We start from the raw sequence: 20,949 nt of genomic DNA on the forward strand, positions 1-20,949 counted from the left end.
CTAAGGGATCACTACTTAAGCAAAATTCTTCCCTATTACCTATTTAGAGATGTGAGGTGAAATTGAATAGCTTTTTAATGTCTAGCAGTTTAAGAATAATGTTTTCAAGACCTTAACACTGGGAAGGAGATGAAGTTTCAATGATAAATTTCTGAACTTCTGAGGTACAGTAGTTTTATTTAAAAATAACAAAGCAGCCAAAACCGGTTTGGCTCAGTGGATAGAGCGTCGGCCTGCGGACTGAATGGTCCCGGGTTCGATTCCGGTCAAGGGCATGTACCTTGGTTGCAGGCACATCCCCAGTAGGGGGTGTGCAAGAGGCAGCTGATCGATGAGTCTCTCTCATTGATGTTTCTAACTCTCTATCCCTCTCTCTTCCTCTCTGTAAAAAAAAAAAAAAAAAAAAAAAAAAAAAAAAAATCAATAAAATAAATACAAATAAAAATAACAAAGTAATTTCACATTTGGAGAAAAAGAAAACACAATGCCATGGGTATCTGTACTGTTTTTGACAATCATATACCCGGTATTATTTCTTTATACTACAAGCTATCTATGAATGTATTTGTTTCCAGGTTTTATGATAAAAATCAAATGAAGTGTGTTATGTTGTAGAAATACTATCAAACTGAAATAAGGAATACTGAATTGTATTCCAGCCCACAAATTAGCTGTGGGACCATGGGCACTCTTTTCATTCCTCCGGGCTCAGAGTCCTCCTTTGGAATTTGAAGGGATTAGACTAATGACTAAATTTCCATCCAGCTCTACAATACAAAGTTCTTATAGTAATGTATTTTAACCTTTTTCTTTTAAAAAAATGTTTTGACTTTTTTAGAGAGAGGAAAGGAGAGAAAGAAAGAAGAGGGGAGAGGGGAGAGGGGAGAGGGGAGAGGGAGAGAGGAAAACAGGGAGAGAGGGAAGGAGGGAGGGAGGGAGGGAGGGAGGGAGGGAGAGAGAGAGAGAGAGAGAGAGAGAGAGAGAGAGAGAGAGAGAGAGAGAGAGAGAGAGAGAATGAACTGAGGGTCCAAATCTGTAACCCGAGCATGTGCCCTGACTGGGAATCCAACTGGTGACTTTTCAGTGCAAATGACAATGCTCAGCCAACCGAGCTGCACGGCCAGGGCTTAACCTTAAAAAAAAAAAAAAAAAATAAATAAAAAAAAAAAATATATATATATATATATATATATATATATATATATATATATATATATATATATAGATTTTACCTTCAGTAGAAACTAAATTCTCTGAATGGGAGGGGGCAGGAATCAAACCTTATTCATCTTTGCAACTCAGTGCCTTGAACCAATGCCTGTTTGACTTTTTGAATGAATGAGTCTTCTACTCTGCTTCTTGTTAAAAAAGAAAAAAGGCAGAACAAATTTATGGTCTAACAGGTTAGTAGCTAATTGTATTATATAAGAATAACAACTGGTGTGCATTCCTATGATTTTTTATACTCAATATACAGATTCTATTGTTGATCACTTGAAACTTTGTTCAGTTAGAAAAGACATTCTAAACTAAAATGTTTCCTTACTTCTGACATGTTTTAGATAAATTATTAGTTACAAAGCTTTTCAGAAAGGCTAATTCTACTAACTCTCATCATCAGAAGTGCAATGCCCACCAATATCAAGTAGGCATCCAAGTGTTCACTCCCCGGTATCATTTGTAGAAAAGATTTTGATGTTTGCCTTTGTAGCAAAATTGCAGACTGAAAGACAATTTGATCAGCTTTTCAAAGTAGAGTATATAGACACATGGAATAAGCAAGCATACATATGCACGCACACACAGTTTAACTCAACTGTTTCATGTACCCATTTTCAAATTAATATTTAGAGCAGGCATTTACTGCAGGTGCAGTTCCAAAACATCTCTAATATATTGTAGAACGGAAAATGGGAGAAATTACCTAATTATAAAGGGAGTCTGTCTTGGTAAAACGGATGGAGAGTTTTCCCACTTCTTGTGAACAAGGGCAGATGTCTCTCTCTAGATATGTCCCCAAAATTTAGAGTTACAGGGGATTCCATTTCTCTGTTTTAATGACATGGCATTGAAACTTGAAATTCATCATTTCCTAGACCTGAATTATTGGGAAGTGAAATTTTTTCTTTAAAAAAATTTTTTTTTAATTTTTTATTTTTTCAATTGCAGTTAGACATTTATTTTATGTCAGCTACAACATAGTGGTTAGACAATCATATACTTTACAAAGTGAACCCCCTAAAATTTCAAGGCACCATATATAATTATTTCAATGTCATTGACTATATTCCCTAGGCTATAGTTTACTTCCAATCTTGTAACTACCAATTTGTACTTCTTAATCCCTTCACCTTTTCATCCAGCCCCCAACCCATGTTCCCTCTGACAACCATCGGTTTGTTCTCTGCATCTATGAGTCTGCGTCTGTTTCATTTGTTCATTTATTTTGTTCTTTAGATTCCACACATAAATGAAATCATATGGTATTTGTCTCTGTCTGACTTATTTCACTTAGAAAAATGCCATCAAGGTGTTTTTTTTTTGTTTGTTTTTTTTTTAATATTCAACTGTCAGCCTCAACCACACCAACCTACCAACCCAAGTTTGAACGTTACAGATTAACTCTACATAATTGACACAAGCACAATACGTTTTTTATTATTAAATTACTATGTTACCATATGCAGAGCAAAAAGTAAAGGAACAAATCTACTTGTGCATTCACATTTTCAATTCTTGAATGGTAAGTGAACAAATGACCACTTAAAGAAAAACTGAAGGGCTTCCTTATAGTCTTCTAATTTTTCTAATAAAACATGCTCAAAAATGTTAGAAAAACTTGTTTTCTATGAGTGATATAATATTAATAAACAAACTATGCTTACTTCAATAAATTGGAAAGACTCCCTCAATATTAAGGGTAGTGTATCTCTGGCTAATGTAATTATTTGGATACAATATAAACATCAAAAAATAAAGGGGTGGAATAGTTCAAAATTTTCCAAACTATTAGTACTCTTAATGCTGAGTTTCCAATTCCAGAATTGTCCATTCCCCTTGGGGTGAACAATCGTCAGAGGAAAAACTAGCCATGGTGATGCTTGCTGAGGAATCAAGTGGAGAGGTTAGTTCACTCCATCTGTTCAAAGTGTCAACATGTGCTTGACCCTGAGGTTTTGAGCTGTCTCGTGCTAAAAGTAGTGTCTGATTGATTAGATACTGTGCTAAATTTAAATCTTCAGGAACAGAATCTGTGATATTTAAGTTTGAATACTGTTCAGAGAGCAGTTGCTTTAATAGTGTCCAATCTTGTTTTGCAAAGTGTTGATCATCTTCAGAATCCATGTCTGTAATGTGTGTTTCTGATTCCATTTTCTGCTCAAATGCTTCTACTACATCCATCTCATATATTGGAGAGAGGTTTTTTGAAGGCCGATGGTCATACATGTAGTTTTGTGCCAGTGTATCACAATCATCTATGTCTCCTGAAATAATTCATAATACTACACAATGTAAAAATTGCACATGCTGGTACCCTCAGAGTTCTGTAGAACAGTACTTAACATTATAGTCAAAAAACAACAACACAGAATGGGAAAAATTACATTTATACAAAACTGACAAGATTTTTGAGGCAATTCTTTCTTTCTATCTTAAAAAAGTACACAACTCAAAGATAATGTTTAGCAGCAAAATAAAAATTGGTAACTAACAATAATTCTCATACTTTAGTTTGAAAACTTGTGGTACAGAAAACAATAGAAGTTATTTAAATATAAACCAAGAATATGCACATATATCTAATTCACTACAATAAGAACTTAAAGAAGAAGAAAAAAGACATGGCTATTTGATGGTGACTTTTAAGTCAGTTCCAAATGGAGAATAAATACATTCTGTCTAAAGCCTTATTTGTATATTGCACATGCAAAGGAGAATGCAAGCAAGGACAAACAAAAAGAGTACAACTTTAAGGAGCTCGCCATTCTTGCGATTTTGCTCAATAGGGACCATGGATCAGTAATTTTTCTTAGTTCTGATATACAATAGCTACTCAGTCAGTGACTATTGCATATTTTAAATGTGGGTTATTAGTTCAAATTACTATAATAAGGACAACAAACACAAAACAATTAGACAGGAAATCATCTATACATATGAAACAAGCCTGGGCCTTTTCATATTATCATTGCTTCTAAATATAATCTCTTTTAGGAAATTTATCTTTTTACTTGAAAATTTTATAATAGAATTATAGTGATCCTTAAAGTTTTGATCTCTGTAAAATGTATATAAATTGTAATTAATGTAGTTAAAATAGTTCAGTGCATTGTTACATATTACTATAGTTATTGCACAGATCTCTTAGATATATACTATAATCCATAAATTATATCCAATGTATAATAAAATTTCTAATAGTCAAGAATTCCTGTTAAATTAGACATAAATAACTAAATAATAGCAATCTAAGTTTTTCTCTTTATTCTTTCATGTAAAATCTCTTAAGAGTAAGTTAGCTCTAAGAAATCACCAAAATTTTTACTAGATATTGATTCTGCACTAGGATTTTAAGTGAACAATAAAGAGTAACTAGCTCATTTTACTACTACTAAGAAATTTAAGTTTTCATTTAAAATTTGAATCTGTCGCTTAAGTAATTATTCTATCTGACTAAAATATAACATTCAGGGCTACATTTTTAAAATTCTATAAGCTAATTTTCTTATGGATTTAACACCGCTATTTCTGTACATTACCTGCAGATAAAGCAATATTAGCTTTTTCAGTGGCTGTAGAATGGCTCTCTTTCACTTGACTTTCCTGAGGCAGAAGCTGACTCCGATAGGAGTCCGGAAATTTTGTAGAGCTGTTCTTTGGTATGTCAGAACTGGGTTCTCTTTGATGGAGTTCCAAATGACATGGTCTCTCATGAGATTTTGTATCACTATCTGAGAGTTTGCTGCGTTGCTGAATGTCATTATCTATGTTGCTTCCATTGTTTACTTTTTTATTTTCTGGAAGAAGTTGTTTGTCTCCCTTGGATAGGACATTGATTGTATACATTTTTTCTGTGGCTGAAGCATTCTGTTTATCTCTTCTTGAAGAGTCAATGCCACTCAAGCCCAAGAGAAAGCTTTCATTTTCACATACATTATTGCCTTTATCTTGCTTATGTTCTAAAAAACTGCCTTCACTTCCCTGTGAGTCTCTGGAATAGCAGGTCCTTCCGGGATGTTCACGAGAAATGCCACTGAACACATCAGAAGGTGAAAGAGAATCTACGGAAGGCTGAAAGGGAGTATGGACTTCCCCTTCATCAGACCCCAACTCTTCACATTCATCTACTGAAAGTAAAACTGACCTTTTAAAAATTTTAGTTGCAGAAAATGCGTGACTTTCATTTTCAGTTGCATCTTCAAAAGCTAAGTTAATGATCCCCTGAAAATGCTGAGGAGCTGAGTTAGATACAGAGAAATTTTCTACAATGTTTTCAGCTTCAGATCTTTCATCTTCTGTTTCATCTGCTGAGGAGGAAACCTGGTCTACTTCCTGAGCAAAGTGGACACTGCCTCTTGGAATGTTTTCTCTTTCCCTAGGGTGGACTGTTGTAGATCGAGACCAAATTTCTGGCCTTTTCCTAGGAATCTCATCATCACTTGTCGAATTCACTTGGAAAAGATCGTTACTACTTTGCTTTTTCATTTTTACTTCAATTCTTAAGTTACTATCATATATTTTTAATTCTTCGGGAGTGCTGGTGTCACTGCTACTTCTCCCAAGAAAATCATGGCACAGCATAGTGCCACACTTAGAAATACCTCTGTCATTTGAGCCATCATCATCCTGAGACCCGCCAGCATCATAGTCTTCAGACCTGGGCTTTATGTCGTCAGAGGACGTGGTAGCACTGCCAGTGTCAGACTCAGGACTCTCTCTCTGATGCAGAACACCGGTACTCACATTCCAGTGACTTGCAAATGGAGCTTCTGGATTTTCATGGCTCTCTGGAGTTTCTATTGTTTCCATATCTTTAGGAGAATTTTTCCCTGATATTTGTTCCAAAAAACACTGGGAGGAGTCTGCTGTAGCATATTCATCTTCATTCATAGCAGCGCCATCAGATAACTGACTAGAAACTGTCTGTCCTTCATGAAAATTAGATTTTATGTCATCTTGAATACCGTGTGAGGTACCATTTGTCCTTTCAGGAACACAAGGTGAAGCGCCTTTCACATACTTGATGCTTGACTTTTCGTTCGGGTCTTTTTTCCCTACAGGCTCCTCCTTACCTAACACTGAATGCATTTGCTGAGCGTTTGTTGAGTCTAAATCACAAACTAGATTAGAGTTCAAGAGGCTTTCCTTTGGGTTTGAAACCATGGATTTTATGGCAATGGTGCTATAACATTCTGGATCTACACAATCACTTCCATCAGAATGACCATGTAGTTTAGATGTGCTGCAATGATCTGTCTCTTTGTGATTGGAAAACTGTGTTTCACTTTTATCTGAACCACTCTGTCTTGATTCCAATTCATGTTTTATTGCTTCATCCAGATTTGAAATATTTTGGCATTTCAATAACAACTTCTCTCTCTCTTGATTGTTTAATGGCTTTTGTGAGTCAGGTGCGGGTAATGCTTCTGCACCACTGATTTCGGCTGTGAGGTTAGTCAGAGGCTTGTGAGGCTTCTGCTCAGTAACACCGCCATTATTATTACTTTTTTGGACAACTGAAATTTCACTTTTTAAAGGTCTTTGAGAAGAAGGCTGACTCTTCAATATGACCTGTCCAGGAAACATTTTCTGTTTTGAATCTTTATTATTCAAAGTTTCACCTTTCTTAGTTAGGTTTTTAGGTACTGCCACTATTTTTGCATTAACCTTAGGCAAAGTTGTGTGCCCTTGCTTGACACCTATTTTTCTCTTAGGTATTTGTTTATCTGTTGTACTTTGGTTCATCTTTGCTACACTTCCATCAGACTGCCTTGAAGAGACTGAAGATTTTACTGAATTGGGTGATTCTCCTTGGGAACCTAGAAAAAGAAAATTAAAAAGTATAATATACCTTCCAATTTATAAATAAAGTTCAATATTTGGTTTTCAGTTACTTTAGAAGAAATAAAATAATGAATGGTAACATACCTATAATCAAATAAACAACTACAGATTAGGAATTAGTAACATAATCAAATAAAATAATATTTTTTCTATTGTAAATATAGAACTATTCCAGAATCTTAGTAAAATTATTAAAATAGGATCATTCTTCCTCAAGTAAAGAGCCTTAAACTTATTCCAGAATTGAATTTGCATAAATATATAGGGGTGGAAAATTCTAATTTTCTTATATCAAAAGAATAGCACAGGACTTCTTTTATGATCTTTTAGGGAAAAAAAAGACTATATTCCACACAGTTGAAAAGGAGAACTGAGTTAAATATAAATGTTAAAATTGCTGCATTTTCCCCCCAAACATGAACAAAACTAATTTATTTCTCATAACAAGGTAATTATTATTGTAGCATATTAGGGTTAGCAACTTAGGTATGCAGCTGAAACTAAAACTGGTAATGGAGGGTAAGAGGATTTACTTAGGGCGTCTATTTGTTAATACTGGTTAAAGTCCTAGAGATCACTATCAAACAGAATTACCAAATATTTCAAAACCTGAATAATTTTTCTCTGCCTTATTTTTTATTTACTTTCGGTATTAATCCATTATTTAACTCAAAGTTATTTTTAGGATTTTACAAACTGCTCCTAATGCATATTAATTTTTAAATCAGTTATTACATTAGCAGATTATGCATTTTGATCAGCAGGCTTTTCTTTCTTAGAACTTGGATAAACAACAGGCACAACAAAGATTCCAGAGGAAAAATTCTTCCTCCGATGACTTTCAGCTCTCTATACAGTGCCGTTACTTTTTAAAGAACTCTTTATTATTGGTTTTGCAGATGGAATTCCTAGTTATCAAACTTTGTAGAAACATGGATATAACATTTAAAATGACTAGAAATGCAGATAAAGTAGTGACTCCCATAATTATCTCTCACAAAATAACAATAAAAACCAAACCAACACCCCAGAATACCAAAATAGTCATCTGAAAACTAAAGTATAAGATTTCATTTCTATAGCATGAAACGAATGTAAAATGAGTGAAACCATGTTACAGCTTATTTATAACTGGAGGCCGGTACACGGATTTGTGCATGGGCCAGACAGGATGTACACGCCCTGGAGCCAACCTCCGGAGGTCCCTCCCTGGCCGGCTGCACCTGGGGCTGCGCCGGGGCTGTAAGGGTGTCTGCAGAGTGAGTGGGGTCACTCCAGCAGGTTGGGTCCCTCAGCCTGGCCTGTGGGGATTGGGCCAAAACCAGCTTTCTGATATCCCCTGAGGGGTCCCGGATTGCAAGAGGGCAGTTCTGAGGTGACACATCCCAGAATTGAGCTTCCTTTTCTCTGGTTCTGGGTGTGTCACCTGAGAACTGCAGCTGCCAAATCACCAAAGCTTGGCAGCTCCCTCGGTGAGCGTCTGCCCCTGGTGATCAGTGTGCATCATAGCTACTGGTTAGAGCGTCTGCCCCTGGTGGCCACTGAGTGTCATAGCTATCGGGTGGATGTCTGAACAGTCAGATGGTCACTTAGGCTTCTCTATAATAATAAAAGCGTAATATACTAATTAGACCGGACGTCCTTCTGGATGAGGCTGGGGCTGCGAGGGGAGCCTGGGTCCCGGATGCCTGCTGGGGGCCAGAGGGAAGCCTGGGTTCCGGGTGCCAGAGGGAAGCTGGAGGGGAGCTGGTGCCAGCAGCTGGGAGAAGGAAGGCCTACTTTTGCACGAATTTTCGTGCACTGGACCTCCGCTATGTATATAGATTGCTGCTCAAGTTCCAAATTGGAGGTCAGCCTTTTCCACTTACACAAGGAAGGAACACCAGGACTTGGTTAGCTTTACCTTGAGTTTTAGCAAGATTAGATGGGGCATTCCTTGTCCTCTGTTGAGCTGCAGCACATCCATTGTCATTTCCTCTTTTCTTTAAAATTGCCTGAGGTACTTGATCACTATATCCTTTGCTAGCGACCTTCTTTAGCACACTAAGAAAAATGATTTTTATTGAGTATATTCCAAAACATAAGCTTTAAAAGGTTCATACATAAAATACATTTTTTCTCACAGAAATAAAAATATATCTTTTCTGAAAATAAAAAGCAGCCGAAACCGGTTTGGCTCAGCGGTAGAGCGTCAGTCTGTGGACTGAAAGGTCCCAGGTTCGATTCCGGTCAAGGGCATGTACATTGGTTGTGGGCGCATCCCCGTAGGGGGTGTGCAAGAGGCAGTTGGTCGATGTTTCTCTCTCATTGACGTTTCTAGCTCTCTCTCTCCCTTCCTCTCTGTAAAAAAAATAATATATTAAAAAATATATATATATTTTTTTAAAAAAGCACACATATGTGCATATGTCTTTAAATTTATAAAACTGTAGATCAAGTATGATAAAGCAATGCATAATCAAGTGGGACAAGTATAAATTACTTGCAACAATCATCATTTTGCATAACTATACTAACTTCTTTTAGTAAATAAGAAAAGTTTAAAATACCATTGTGTAAATATGTTACATTTTCTAACAAAAAAGATAATTAAAATATTTAGCTAGACGTTAGTAACTTTCAGAGAAAACTAATGGATAGGTAAAATAATGAATGAAGACTTACCTATTATTTATATTAGTTTCTTGTTCGTGAATACTTTTTTTATTGGAAGTTCCATTGGTAACTTTCGAAAAAGGTCGAGATTTTACTGCTGTAAATTAAGGAAAAGTGAATCATGAGATGGAACACTAACCATGTAACAATTATGTAAAAAGTCACTGGTCAGGCAGTAAACAAAATTAAATATCGATGAGTGAAGAACTGGGTTTTCTCTGTTTGCATGAATACATGTAAATAAATACTTTTTTGCATGTGAAACTAAATAAAACAAGTTATTTTTTTCTAGGAACTTCAACTGTCAGAAGCTTTTTTTAAAAAAAGTGTGCTAAAACCCACCTACAGTGGATGTTTTGATTCTCTCTACAAAGTTTTTCTCTGTCTGTCCTGGAGACTCAGAAAAGGACAGTTCATGATCACATGGCTTCTCTTCTCCTATTGATCCGTTTTCTTTTGGCTCATCCAGACATTCAGTGGGAACCAATAATTCCACACTTGAATTTGTAGATCTGCTGGAGGGTCTTGCGATTCCAAGGCATGGAGAATCTTTCCCTGTGGCTTTCTTCAAAGGCTTTGCTCTGGCTTGCCCATTTGAGTTGCCAGTGAGTACCTTGGGTCTGGCACCTGTAATTTGTCCTTGATTTCTCACTCTTTTTCCATTTAGTGCAATTCTGTGTCCATTTGTTGCTGCTATTGCTGATCTTTCCATAACTTGTCTAGGTGATATGTTTGCTGACTTTGCATTATCGTTGTTCTCTGTTCTGGGTTTTATTATAGCTTTGGGCTTTCCAGAAATATTTCCCCCACCAGATTTTAATTCTTTTGTAATCTTAGGTGCTATTTTTATACCATTCTTTTCCTTTAAGTCATCATGCTTCAAAGTTGTATTTATAGTATTTCTATTAGTACTTGATGAATGTCCAGATGCTCCTAATCCATCAGATTTCATCTTTTGATTAGCAGAGGGGCACCTCCAGCACGTTTTCTTATTATTTTCTCTCAAAGATTTGTTTTTTTTAACACCAGAGTCAGAAACTTGTCTCCTTTGCTACAAAGAAGGAAAAAAAAATACTTGTAACTTGACTAGAGTCTTTGACATATACTTAACATTTAAGTAAGCCAGTTCTGCAAAGAAAAAATCCCCAGCAAAGTTCATAATTTAGTTCCATTCAAACATGAATTGTCTTTGGTCACTTTGAGCAATACTTTCAATTTTTATTTTATTTTATCACATTACCTTAATCAAATCTAAAATACAGCATAAAATATTTAAAACCTATACTTCTTTAAAAGGCATATTACTTAACTTTATAAAGTTATGATAGAGAATTAGTACCTGACGGTGTCAGGATGGCTTGAGAGAATAACAACAACCTCTAATATCTTTGAAGGTCCACTCTCAGGTTCTGTGCTAAAACCCTTTTCATACATCATCTCACTTAATCTTAAAATAACACTATGGGATGGTTGCTATCTCTATTTCTTAAGCAAGACACTGGGGATTAAAGCAAGTATGTGATTTACCCATGATCATATGCTGATAAGGAATGGAACTAAGACTTGACTTCATAATTTACTACTTTAAGTAGGTGGTCATTTATATGGTATAATTTGAGAGATATTATCAAGCTTTTCATAAAAAAATACCAAAAAAAGTTTTTTAATAATTATTTTGTTAATCTTCATTTAAGAATATTTTTCCATTGATTTTTTAGAGAAAGTGGAAAGTGAGGAGAAGGGAGAGAGGAGAAGGGAGAGAGGAGAAGGGAGAGGGGAGAAGGGAGAGGGGAGAAGGGAGAGGGGAGAAGGGAGAGGGGAGAGGGGAGCGGGGAGCGGGGAGCGGGGAGCGAGAGGAGAGAGAGGAGAGAGAGGAGAGAGAGGAGAGAGAGGAGAGAGAGGAGAGAGAGGAGAGAGAGGAGAGAGAGGAGAGAGAGGAGAGAGAGGAGAGAGAGAGAGAGAGGTGAAAGACACATTGATTGGCTACCTCCTGCACGTGCCATAACAAGAGTGGGGAGACACAGCGATTGTTTGCCTACTGCTTGCGCCATGACCAGGGCCAAGGATCAAACCTGAAACCCAGGTACATGCCCTTGATGGGGGATCAAACTCAAGATGCTTTAGTGTGAGAGCCAATGCTCTAACCTAGGGGTGTCAAACTCAATCAGAGAAGGGGCCAAAATCTAAAATCCAGCCTAAATTGCGGGCCGAATGGTTTACTGAAGAGTCATAAACTGTCATTGTGATGGAAAAGCAGCGGAGTGCAGTGATGACAGCGCAGTGCGGGCCACATTGCAAGGCCTGGCGGGACGGATTTGGCCCGCGGGCCTTGTGTTTGACACATGTGCTCTAACCACTGAGCACTCCAGAAAAGGTCAAATGCCAAAAATTTTATCCACTGTGGTAAGAATTGTTTACTTTGGAGTCCTCATATAAAAAAAATAAATAAATAAATAAAAAGAAAAAGAAAAAGAAAAAGAAAAAAAGCACTCATGAAAAACATAACACATCACATCTGAAAAGTTTTGTTTTTAAAAGAAACAAGATACTGCCCTGGCCGGCATGGTTCAATGATTAGAACATCAGAACAAACACGAAAGGGTTGTGGGTTTGGTTCCTAGTCAAGGGCATGTACCTCGGTTGCAGGTTTAATCCTTGGCCCTGGTCATGGCGCAAGCAGTAGGCAAACAATCGATGTATTTCTCTCACATTTATTCTCTCCCACCACTCTTTACTCTCAAAAAAAAAAAAAAAAATCATCGGATGAGGATTAATAACAACAAAAAAGGGAACAAGGTAGTAATACAGAAAAAAGATAGTAATACAGTTTTGGTTATCTTAAGAAAGTGGAGAAAAAGGATCCTAAGAATAGGTAAAATAGGGAAAAGGGGAAAATAGAAAGGAACTGAAGACAAATGTACCTATTTCATCATTTTGTTTAGAGCCAACCTTGATATGGGAGGGAGTGAAAAAAATTTTAAATTGGTAGAAAATTTTAAATTATTTTGCCTTTTTAAAAATTTTGAATGCTTTTCCCCTGCTTTGGAAAGCTGTGTGAGATTATAGAGGTGTGAGGTAGAGCTTGTGTTATCTTTATCTTTGTGTCCCTTAGCACTGTGTCCATCACATACTAAATATACAAAAAATATGGTGAATGTTGTTAAACCTGAGCATGTATTGTAAAGTTCAAGGTTTAATTATTTCTAAATGTAGAAAGCTTCCAATTACATTAAAATTTTGTCTAAGTTATAATTAACATCTATGTTTACACATCCATATATATAAAAGCTTAAGTGACCATTAAGACTGAGCAATCGGAACGACCAGAACTACTGGTCAGCCAGTTGCTACGATGTGCACTGACCACCAGGGGGTCAATGCAGGAACTGCCCCCTGGTGGTCAGTGTGTTCCTACAGAGGAAGCGCTGCTCAGCCAGAAGCTAGGCTCACGGCTGGCAAGCGCACCTGCCACAGCATCAGGAGCTTCTCCCGACCCCGTGGCAGCACTACTGAGTGGTGGCGGCAGGCACAGCAGACAGGGGTAAGTGCCAGCGGCGTGGTGCCTGGCCCCAGCTTGGACTCTCCCCTGGCCGTCGCCGCTTGGTGCACTGCTACATCCCTGGGGGATGTCCGATTGCCAGATTAGGCCTGGGGATCAGTCCTAAACTAACAGTTGGACATCCCCCGAGGGGACCTGAATTGCAAGAGGCAGGCCAGGCTGAGGTCCCGTGCATGAATCCGTGCACCAGGCCTCTAATAAATAAATAATAACCTGGCTAAGTTTAGGAAAAAGCAAGATATAAGAAAATCATTAGTTCTTGTCCTATCTCTGCCACTGACTTAGGATATTTAAGAAATCATTAACATCTCTAGGCCTCAAACTATGCATGCTGAGAGGGTGGAGACTGGTCCAATTCAGAGTAGTGTATAATATTTATAAAGTTCTCACTTTTTGTTTTCTTGATCAAATCTTAGCTCAAAAATATTTATTTTTTTAAAATTGGTTTGAGAGAGAGAGAGGAAGGTGGGGAGGGGGGAGAGAAAACACCACATCGATTTGTTGTTCTACTTATTTTTGCATTCACTGGTTGATTCTTGTATGTGCCTGGGATCAAATCTGCAACTTTGGCATATCAGGATGACACTCTAACTAACTGAGCTGACCTACCAGGACTCACTATCTTTTAAGAGACTTCTTTCTTTTTATTTATTTATTTAAAATATATTTTATTTTAACAGAGAGGAAGAGCGGGATAGAGAGTTAGAAACATCGACGCGAGAGAATCATCGATCAGCTGCCTCTTGCACACCCCCTACTGGGGATGTTATCATTTAACAATTTCACATTAACACACTACATCATGATGGGGTTTCAATTTATACACACTTCTAGCAGTCTCGACTTACGTCTGCAAAGTTTCCATATAGGACCCATATACAAATGGTCGACTTGGAATGGCCACATGTGCTATTGACAAAAATAAGGAAGAAGAGGGTAACCCTACAAAGCAATCTCCTTAGATATCCCTTTTGGTTTTAGTACTATTCCTTCTGGTTTTAGCTTTTTAATGTAGAAAATTTAAACAATCAAAAGAAGAAAACAGTATCATGAATCCCCATGTACCTATTACCCAACCTAGACAATCATCAACTCTGGGCCAATTTTGTTTTATAACTACCCCTGTTTTAGTATTATTATTATTATTAAATATTTCTATTTCAGAGAGGAAGGGAGAAGGAGAGAGAGGTAGAAACATCGATGAGAGAGAATCACTGGTCGGCTGGCTGCCTTCTGCACGCCCCACATTGGGGACCTAGCCCGCAACCAGGGCATGTGCGCTGACTGGGAATTGAATTGTGACCTCCTGGTTCTGAGCCATGCCAGTTGGACACCCCTGTTTTATTTTGAAGAAACCCCAGATATCATATGTTTACCCTTAAGTGTTTTGATACTAGTAGTCTTCTTAAAAACTTTTCTCTGCCTATAAATGTGGAAGACACATTTATTCATTCCACACTTATTAAGCACTTACTATACACCAGATAATTGTACATAAATTATTTGACTTAATTTTCACAATAATCCTGCTAGGTTTTATCAACCCATTTTATAGATAAGCATACTAGGAATCAGAAAAGACACAGATAATAAATGTGAAGTCAAGATTTAAACTCTCTGATTCTATGTGCAGTACCCATTTTGGAATATCTCTGCCTTCCTGAAGAAAACATATTAATCTGTTTTTTTCTTTGTGGTTAAGAGTATAAACCCTTGTTCAACCTGAAAATCCGGGGGACACAGAAGAACAATCAGACTCTGTTCGGTTTTGCTGTAGGGCAAGGAAGAAGGAAAAGCCTGGTTGATAACAGTTAGTAGGACAGGGGAAAGGAAGGCAAATAGGCTAATTTTTAGGACCTTAAAAAATCCACAGGGTACACAGGAAAAAATGTCCACAGATGCATTTTCTTGAGTATGTTCAATATAACTATTTAATAAGCCTACAGAGCACTGAGGGGAAGTCTAGTCATGTTCTATGAATATAAAACTTGGGGATAATTTGGATAAAACTGAATTCAATATTGTTCTTTATTGTAGTGCTTCTCAGAGCTTTTGCGTGCTAGTGTGCACCATTGGTCTCTAAGAGGAGCTATGCTGTGCAGCAATTCTCAAACTTAGTTGATGATACATATTGGTAGGTTGAACATGAGGGAGCTGGTATTCTGTGGAACACACTTTGGGAAATAATCCTAGGAATTTTACTGGCAAAACACTCCAGTGTCCCAGTTTTTCACAGAAGACATTTGGAGCTTGACCTCTACGTCAAGCCAGGGGAGCTCTCAGTTGTGGCTTAGAATTGTGCGAGTTCTTACCTACTGGCTGATGAGGAAGAAAAGACTCCCTATCCCACTCTGCAAGGGCAGTATGCTATTTGCATTCAAAACTGGAAATCTCAATGTATGTCTCCCTGTCACTGTAAAATGCACAATACTAGGTTAGTATAATTTCGGACTTCAAATATATTATTGAGTAACCATCTGTAAGTTCGCTAGCTTGGACCTCTAACCATTGCTAATGACATTTTTGGAGAAGAAAAAAGTATTTCATGTTATAAGGAAAATACCAAGTAATTTATGTGTGTGGTAAAAAACAAACAACATAAAATTTACTCATAACCATTTTAAGTGGGCAATACAATCATAACTACCGTGTTTCCCCGAAAATAAGACATCCTCCGAAAAATAAAACCTAGCGCATGGAAAGATAAGCATCCCCTGAAAATAAGACCTAGAACAACTTTGGGAGAAAAAACTAATATAAGACACTGTCTTATTTTCGGGGAAACAGGGTATATGCTTCTTGTTGTGAATAAGATCCACAGAACTTTTTCATCTTACAAAACTGAAACTCTATGTTCTCCCAGGCCCTAACAACCACCATTCTACTTCCTATTCCTAAGGTTTTGACTACTTTAGATACCTCATATAAGTATACTAAGTAATTTTTAGAATATTCTAAGCAACTTTTTGGTACTAGCTGCCTTTTTCACACCAAATATTACATGAATTAAAATCTTAGTATAGAGAAAAGTGGGACAACCAAAATTTCCTTTTGTTAAGAAATAGGTTAATTAGAAAAACAGACATGAATTAGGTCTAGAATTCTAGACAATTTCTGATATACTGGAATAGCTCCAATATGCTAGCTGCCAAAAAAGTTTTCAAGGAAATAAAAAAGGTAGACAATATTATACTTTCTATGCCAGCTGGATATAAAAAATTCACATCATTAAAAAATTTATGAAATGTTCACTAGATTAAAAAAAGACCCAAAATTATTTCAATTAAGGAATAGCTTTAATTGAAGAATAGATTTTTAAAAATTATCTTGATGGGGGAGGGAGGGAGGGGGGCAAAAAAAAATCATTAAAATATGTAAAAAAAAATAAATTAATTAATTAATAAAAAAAATAAAAAATAAAAAAAAATAAAAATTATCTTGAAATAAAATAATAAAATTTAAATTATTTGGTATCGTTTCTCATCCTACAAAATTTTTAAAGTTTACCTGAGAGCTACTGAATATAGGCTTTTTACCAAGTCTTCGATCATCACCTTTGTCAAATGCAGCTGTAAAAAGAAACATGAATTTATTTTTATCGGAGGCACTATTATTAACATAAAAGTAGAGGTAAAATAGTATACTAGCAGAAAAAGGGTTTGTCTTGATAGAAAATAATTTTAAAATAGCTGAAACCCACCTAGTACACACAGACAATTCCCTATTATACTAAATTTTTAAAATCACATTTTGAATCTTATTTTTTGTTCCTTATGAAGTTTGTTATTAAAATTAATAAGAAATACAAAGTTGCACAGAGAAGATTCATACATTTTATAAAAAACAAATTTTTTAAGTTGCAAAATTTTTAAAATAACTGGTTTCATTTAGTATTTCTAATTTCAAAAAACTATAGATTGTGGCAAATGTGATATTTTATGGAATATTAAATATGCGAAATGTTTATCCTAAAAATTGTAAAAATAATATTGAAATTAATTACAAATATTTTCGGTTTTACAAGTATATCATGAGGAAGAAGGAAAGAGAAAAAGATCCTATTGAAATGGAAAAAGAAACAATCCTCAAACTCATGTTCTTTTTAGAATCACATAATCATTTTATTGATTAGGTTTATATTGGGATACTGGAGAAGTCATGTTTATGTTCTTCAAATAAGAATTTGAATGACATCAGGAAAGCATCTAGAAATAATGGTACAAGAGCTGCAGTACAGTTTACCTAGTGCATTTTTGCCTTTTGAAGCTTATGAGGTTCTAAAATATATTTTGAAGAAATACATATACTTTCCAAAATTTATTTTCTTTTTGTTAAAACAACTAATGAAAAATTCATTAAATTATCTGTAACTCTATCATGCATCTTCTACTATCTCTATTCTATAGGATCTGAGGTATAAGACAAAGCAGAGTTGTAAAATGGCATTATCAGAACTGATTTATAGTTAGCAAATGACTTAGCACAATAATACACAGGAAGAAATTTATAATTTCTTCCAAAGGTCAGTAATTCAAACTAGAATAAAGAAATGTTATAAGAAAAACAACCTAGAATCACCCCTTTCTCTGGAGTTTCCCAATACAATAATTATCCACAAGTCAGGAATAATTATAACTCAGCACATTTAAGATTTTAAAAACATTATTTTGACACTGTAATTGATTGAAAAGTTTTTTTTACAATTCGTTGGATTACCAATATTTTGTTTTAGATATGTGTGTATGTATGTATGTATGTGTGTGTGTGTGTATATATATATATATATATATATATATATATATATGTAATTTTAATTAGCATTTTAAAGAATTAAGATAAAGAACATTGTTTGAGGCTCAACTTCAGTATGAAATCCTCTAAAATGGAGAAAAATAAAGTTAACTGCCAATCAGAAGAGAGTTGAATGACACCTACTCTGGGAATGCTGATCTTATTTCTTCACATTATACAGATTTTATAGTAAAGGTTAAATTTTCATTTAAAAATCAGTATAGATAGAGTAACAAGGAATACATTTCTTAATTTCTGAAGACTTTGTGAATTTTGTTGTTCCATGATTTTGCTTGTTTTTGCTGTTGTTTTTGGAATTTCTTTGAAAAGTGTTCCTGAGATCACATCTAGCTACAATGTTATGCCTGTAGCACAAGACAGAGCAAATCATATTCTAATTAAACCATTAAAGAATTCAACATATCTACGTACCATAAGAATATATCATATCACATATGGCTTCCATGTTTTATAATAAAAAATGTCTGTCTCATAAAATACAGTCTCTAGTCTTTCTTAACTTAAAATGTCTCAAAGTACACTTGCTGAATCTGCCAATATATTTTCTAAAGCACCTGCTTTAACCCAAAAATAGTCATGAAGCCATTTTTAGTTCCATACCCTCAACATTTTATTTGAATATTTTTTAAACAAACACACATTCTGAGCTAAATACATCTTTTGTTTAATACTAATGTCTCCAATGTTATCTGTTAAATGTCAGAGACCGCTGTGTGGCTCCCGAGGGACACTCCGCAATAGCACACACCATATCACTGAACCAATCAATTGTGAAATTAACCCCCCTAATCTAGGCAAAAACCACAGGAAAGGGTATCTTATGCAAAAGATGGAAAAGCTTATGAAACAATATTTTAAAAGCAAGAGGAAGTATGATGTTTGGGAATCTGTTCTACATGGATTACATTTTCATACACTTTAATCAGTCTTTTTAAGTAAAACAAGAATGCTTTTAAGCAAATTTGGCTGGAACATTGTTGTTAATATAAAGTAAGATAAAAAATTTATATATTAACATACATATAAAACATACACATATATATATATATGAAATGAGTTTCATTTTCTAAGAATAGCATAAGAGTATGATTTATTAAAACTGCCTAAACATACTATCACTAGTTTTAATCAGCAAGCCATGAATGAACAGAAACAAACAAACATTAATCCTATCACTTATTAGAATCCCCTCAAAATATTCCTTGCCACAAAGGTTATAAGAATAAAAAATCTCAGGGCTAATATACCTGCTTGGATTTTCTGTTGATCATCTGTGCTCATCAGCTTCCAGCTTTCTGTATGACGAACAGCATAGAAAGACTGAACCAGGAAGAGCCACAGCTTATCACGCACAGCCTGGATCTTGCACGTAAAACCCTGCGTTCAAGCAACAAATCAGCAGCTGGTGAGAGCCACATTGTCATAGCAACCAGTCATTATTCCTTTCCGAATCTACTTATTCCTAAGCTAGATCAATGATGTCATCACTTAGATTTTCAAGATCGTCGGGTACATGTTATTTATGAAGGCTTACTCTTCACAACAGAATTTTACAGTGAACATGAAGCTAAACCTTATCCTTTCAAACTAAACATTATTTTAAACCACCAACGGCCTTTACATGAATACCTTCCTCAGCCATTTCAAATCCACTATGACATTACAAGGTCAAATACTCTATGCAGTAGTAAAAATACAATGAAAATTTTTTTTATCACTTTTGTTAAATATAAAAAGTCAATAATTAGCAATTAGCTTAGTAATTACCATTAACTGCATTTAAAAATAAGTAACATTTTAATTTTGCTTTTACCCAGTCAATACTATTTTAATATGATTATTTTAAGACAAAAAGGCATTATGAATATACTACAAAAATAAGATACTGATGATTAAAATTTCTAAAAAATTATTTTAAATCCTGTTTAATATTTAGAAATTTAAAGTAGTGACCAGAGAGAAATACTAGAGCTATGCTATATCAATTAATATTGTTAAATACAAAACTATATCTAGAACTAGCCAGTAAAATTGCTAAATTCCAACCTTTTATAATATGTCCATTTGGAGGAAAATAAAAATGAAAATATTTTTGTATTGTAAGATAATACCAAATATACACCAAAGTAGAGACTATAACCAATCCACATGTATCCATTACCTACTTTCAACCAAGCAACATTTAAAATGGGCATATTTTTTTTTAAATCTTAAAACAGTTTAAATGTTAAACCATTTTAATGAACATTATTATTACATTCAATACCATTTCTTTTATACTGTCGGAGTTCAGTAACTTGTCCAGAGCCATAAAAAGAGAGCAACTATTCTCAGTGGTAATGTTTTCTTCGATTGCTTTTAAAATTTTGTCCAACAAATCAGCTGTGCTGCTCATTGCTTGTGACTATGAAACACAGAAATTGATATTTAATAGAAATATATGTAAAATGTGTTAGAAATGTTAAAGTCTGGCATTACAATAGACCATTCATCAAAACTGGCTGTTCGAAATCAATTAGAAATCTTACTTCCTCTGTTAAAATAATATAATTATAATTATAACAACTATTATTTAATAATCCCTTTCCGTTGTTAAAAATACCTTCACACATACACACACTTATCTTAAAAGCCAAAATCATCTTAAAAATAGAGTTCAAAAACAAAAGTAGTTCTTTATTCAATGACTACATTTGGAGAAAGTGGGTCTCCAAGAAAACAAAGAATTTTGCATGGACCATAATTGTATTAGTGGCCAAAACAATTTATGACTTTAGTTTCTAAAACTTGGCTTATGCTGATAGAAGGTCAGAGTTGGCTAGAGTTACATTGGGCTTTGCCAGGGCACACAAACCTGT

At 35.2% G+C, this 20,949-nt stretch overlaps 1 protein-coding gene across 3 annotated transcripts in view; it reads right to left on the reverse strand.

Moving 5' to 3' along the window:
• Positions 1–2,492: 2,492 nt before the first annotated feature.
• The window catches only part of BTBD8 (BTB domain containing 8), a 78,323-nt gene continuing 59,866 nt past the window's right edge, over positions 2,493–20,949 (reverse strand). For 2 of the 3 annotated variants that reach the window (XM_036446098.2, XM_036446101.1), the window contains 8 exons: positions 20,358–20,495; positions 19,339–19,468; positions 16,787–16,848; positions 10,063–10,771; positions 9,730–9,817; positions 8,969–9,108; positions 4,761–7,040; positions 2,493–3,485 (listed from right to left, as the gene is read on the reverse strand). In XM_036446098.2, coding sequence (XP_036301991.2) covers positions 3,019–3,485; positions 4,761–7,040; positions 8,969–9,108; positions 9,730–9,817; positions 10,063–10,771; positions 16,787–16,848; positions 19,339–19,468; positions 20,358–20,495 — 4,014 coding nt within the window. In that variant the 3' untranslated portion in view covers positions 2,493–3,018. The remainder of the gene's footprint in view (positions 3,486–4,760; positions 7,041–8,968; positions 9,109–9,729; positions 9,818–10,062; positions 10,772–16,786; positions 16,849–19,338; positions 19,469–20,357; positions 20,496–20,949) is intronic. The other variant, XM_045584352.1, reaches the window with a different exon arrangement.

Source organism: Pipistrellus kuhlii, unplaced genomic scaffold (genome assembly GCF_014108245.1).
Source record: "Pipistrellus kuhlii isolate mPipKuh1 unplaced genomic scaffold, mPipKuh1.p scaffold_m20_p_2, whole genome shotgun sequence".
NCBI classification, from domain to species: domain Eukaryota; kingdom Metazoa; phylum Chordata; class Mammalia; order Chiroptera; family Vespertilionidae; genus Pipistrellus; species Pipistrellus kuhlii.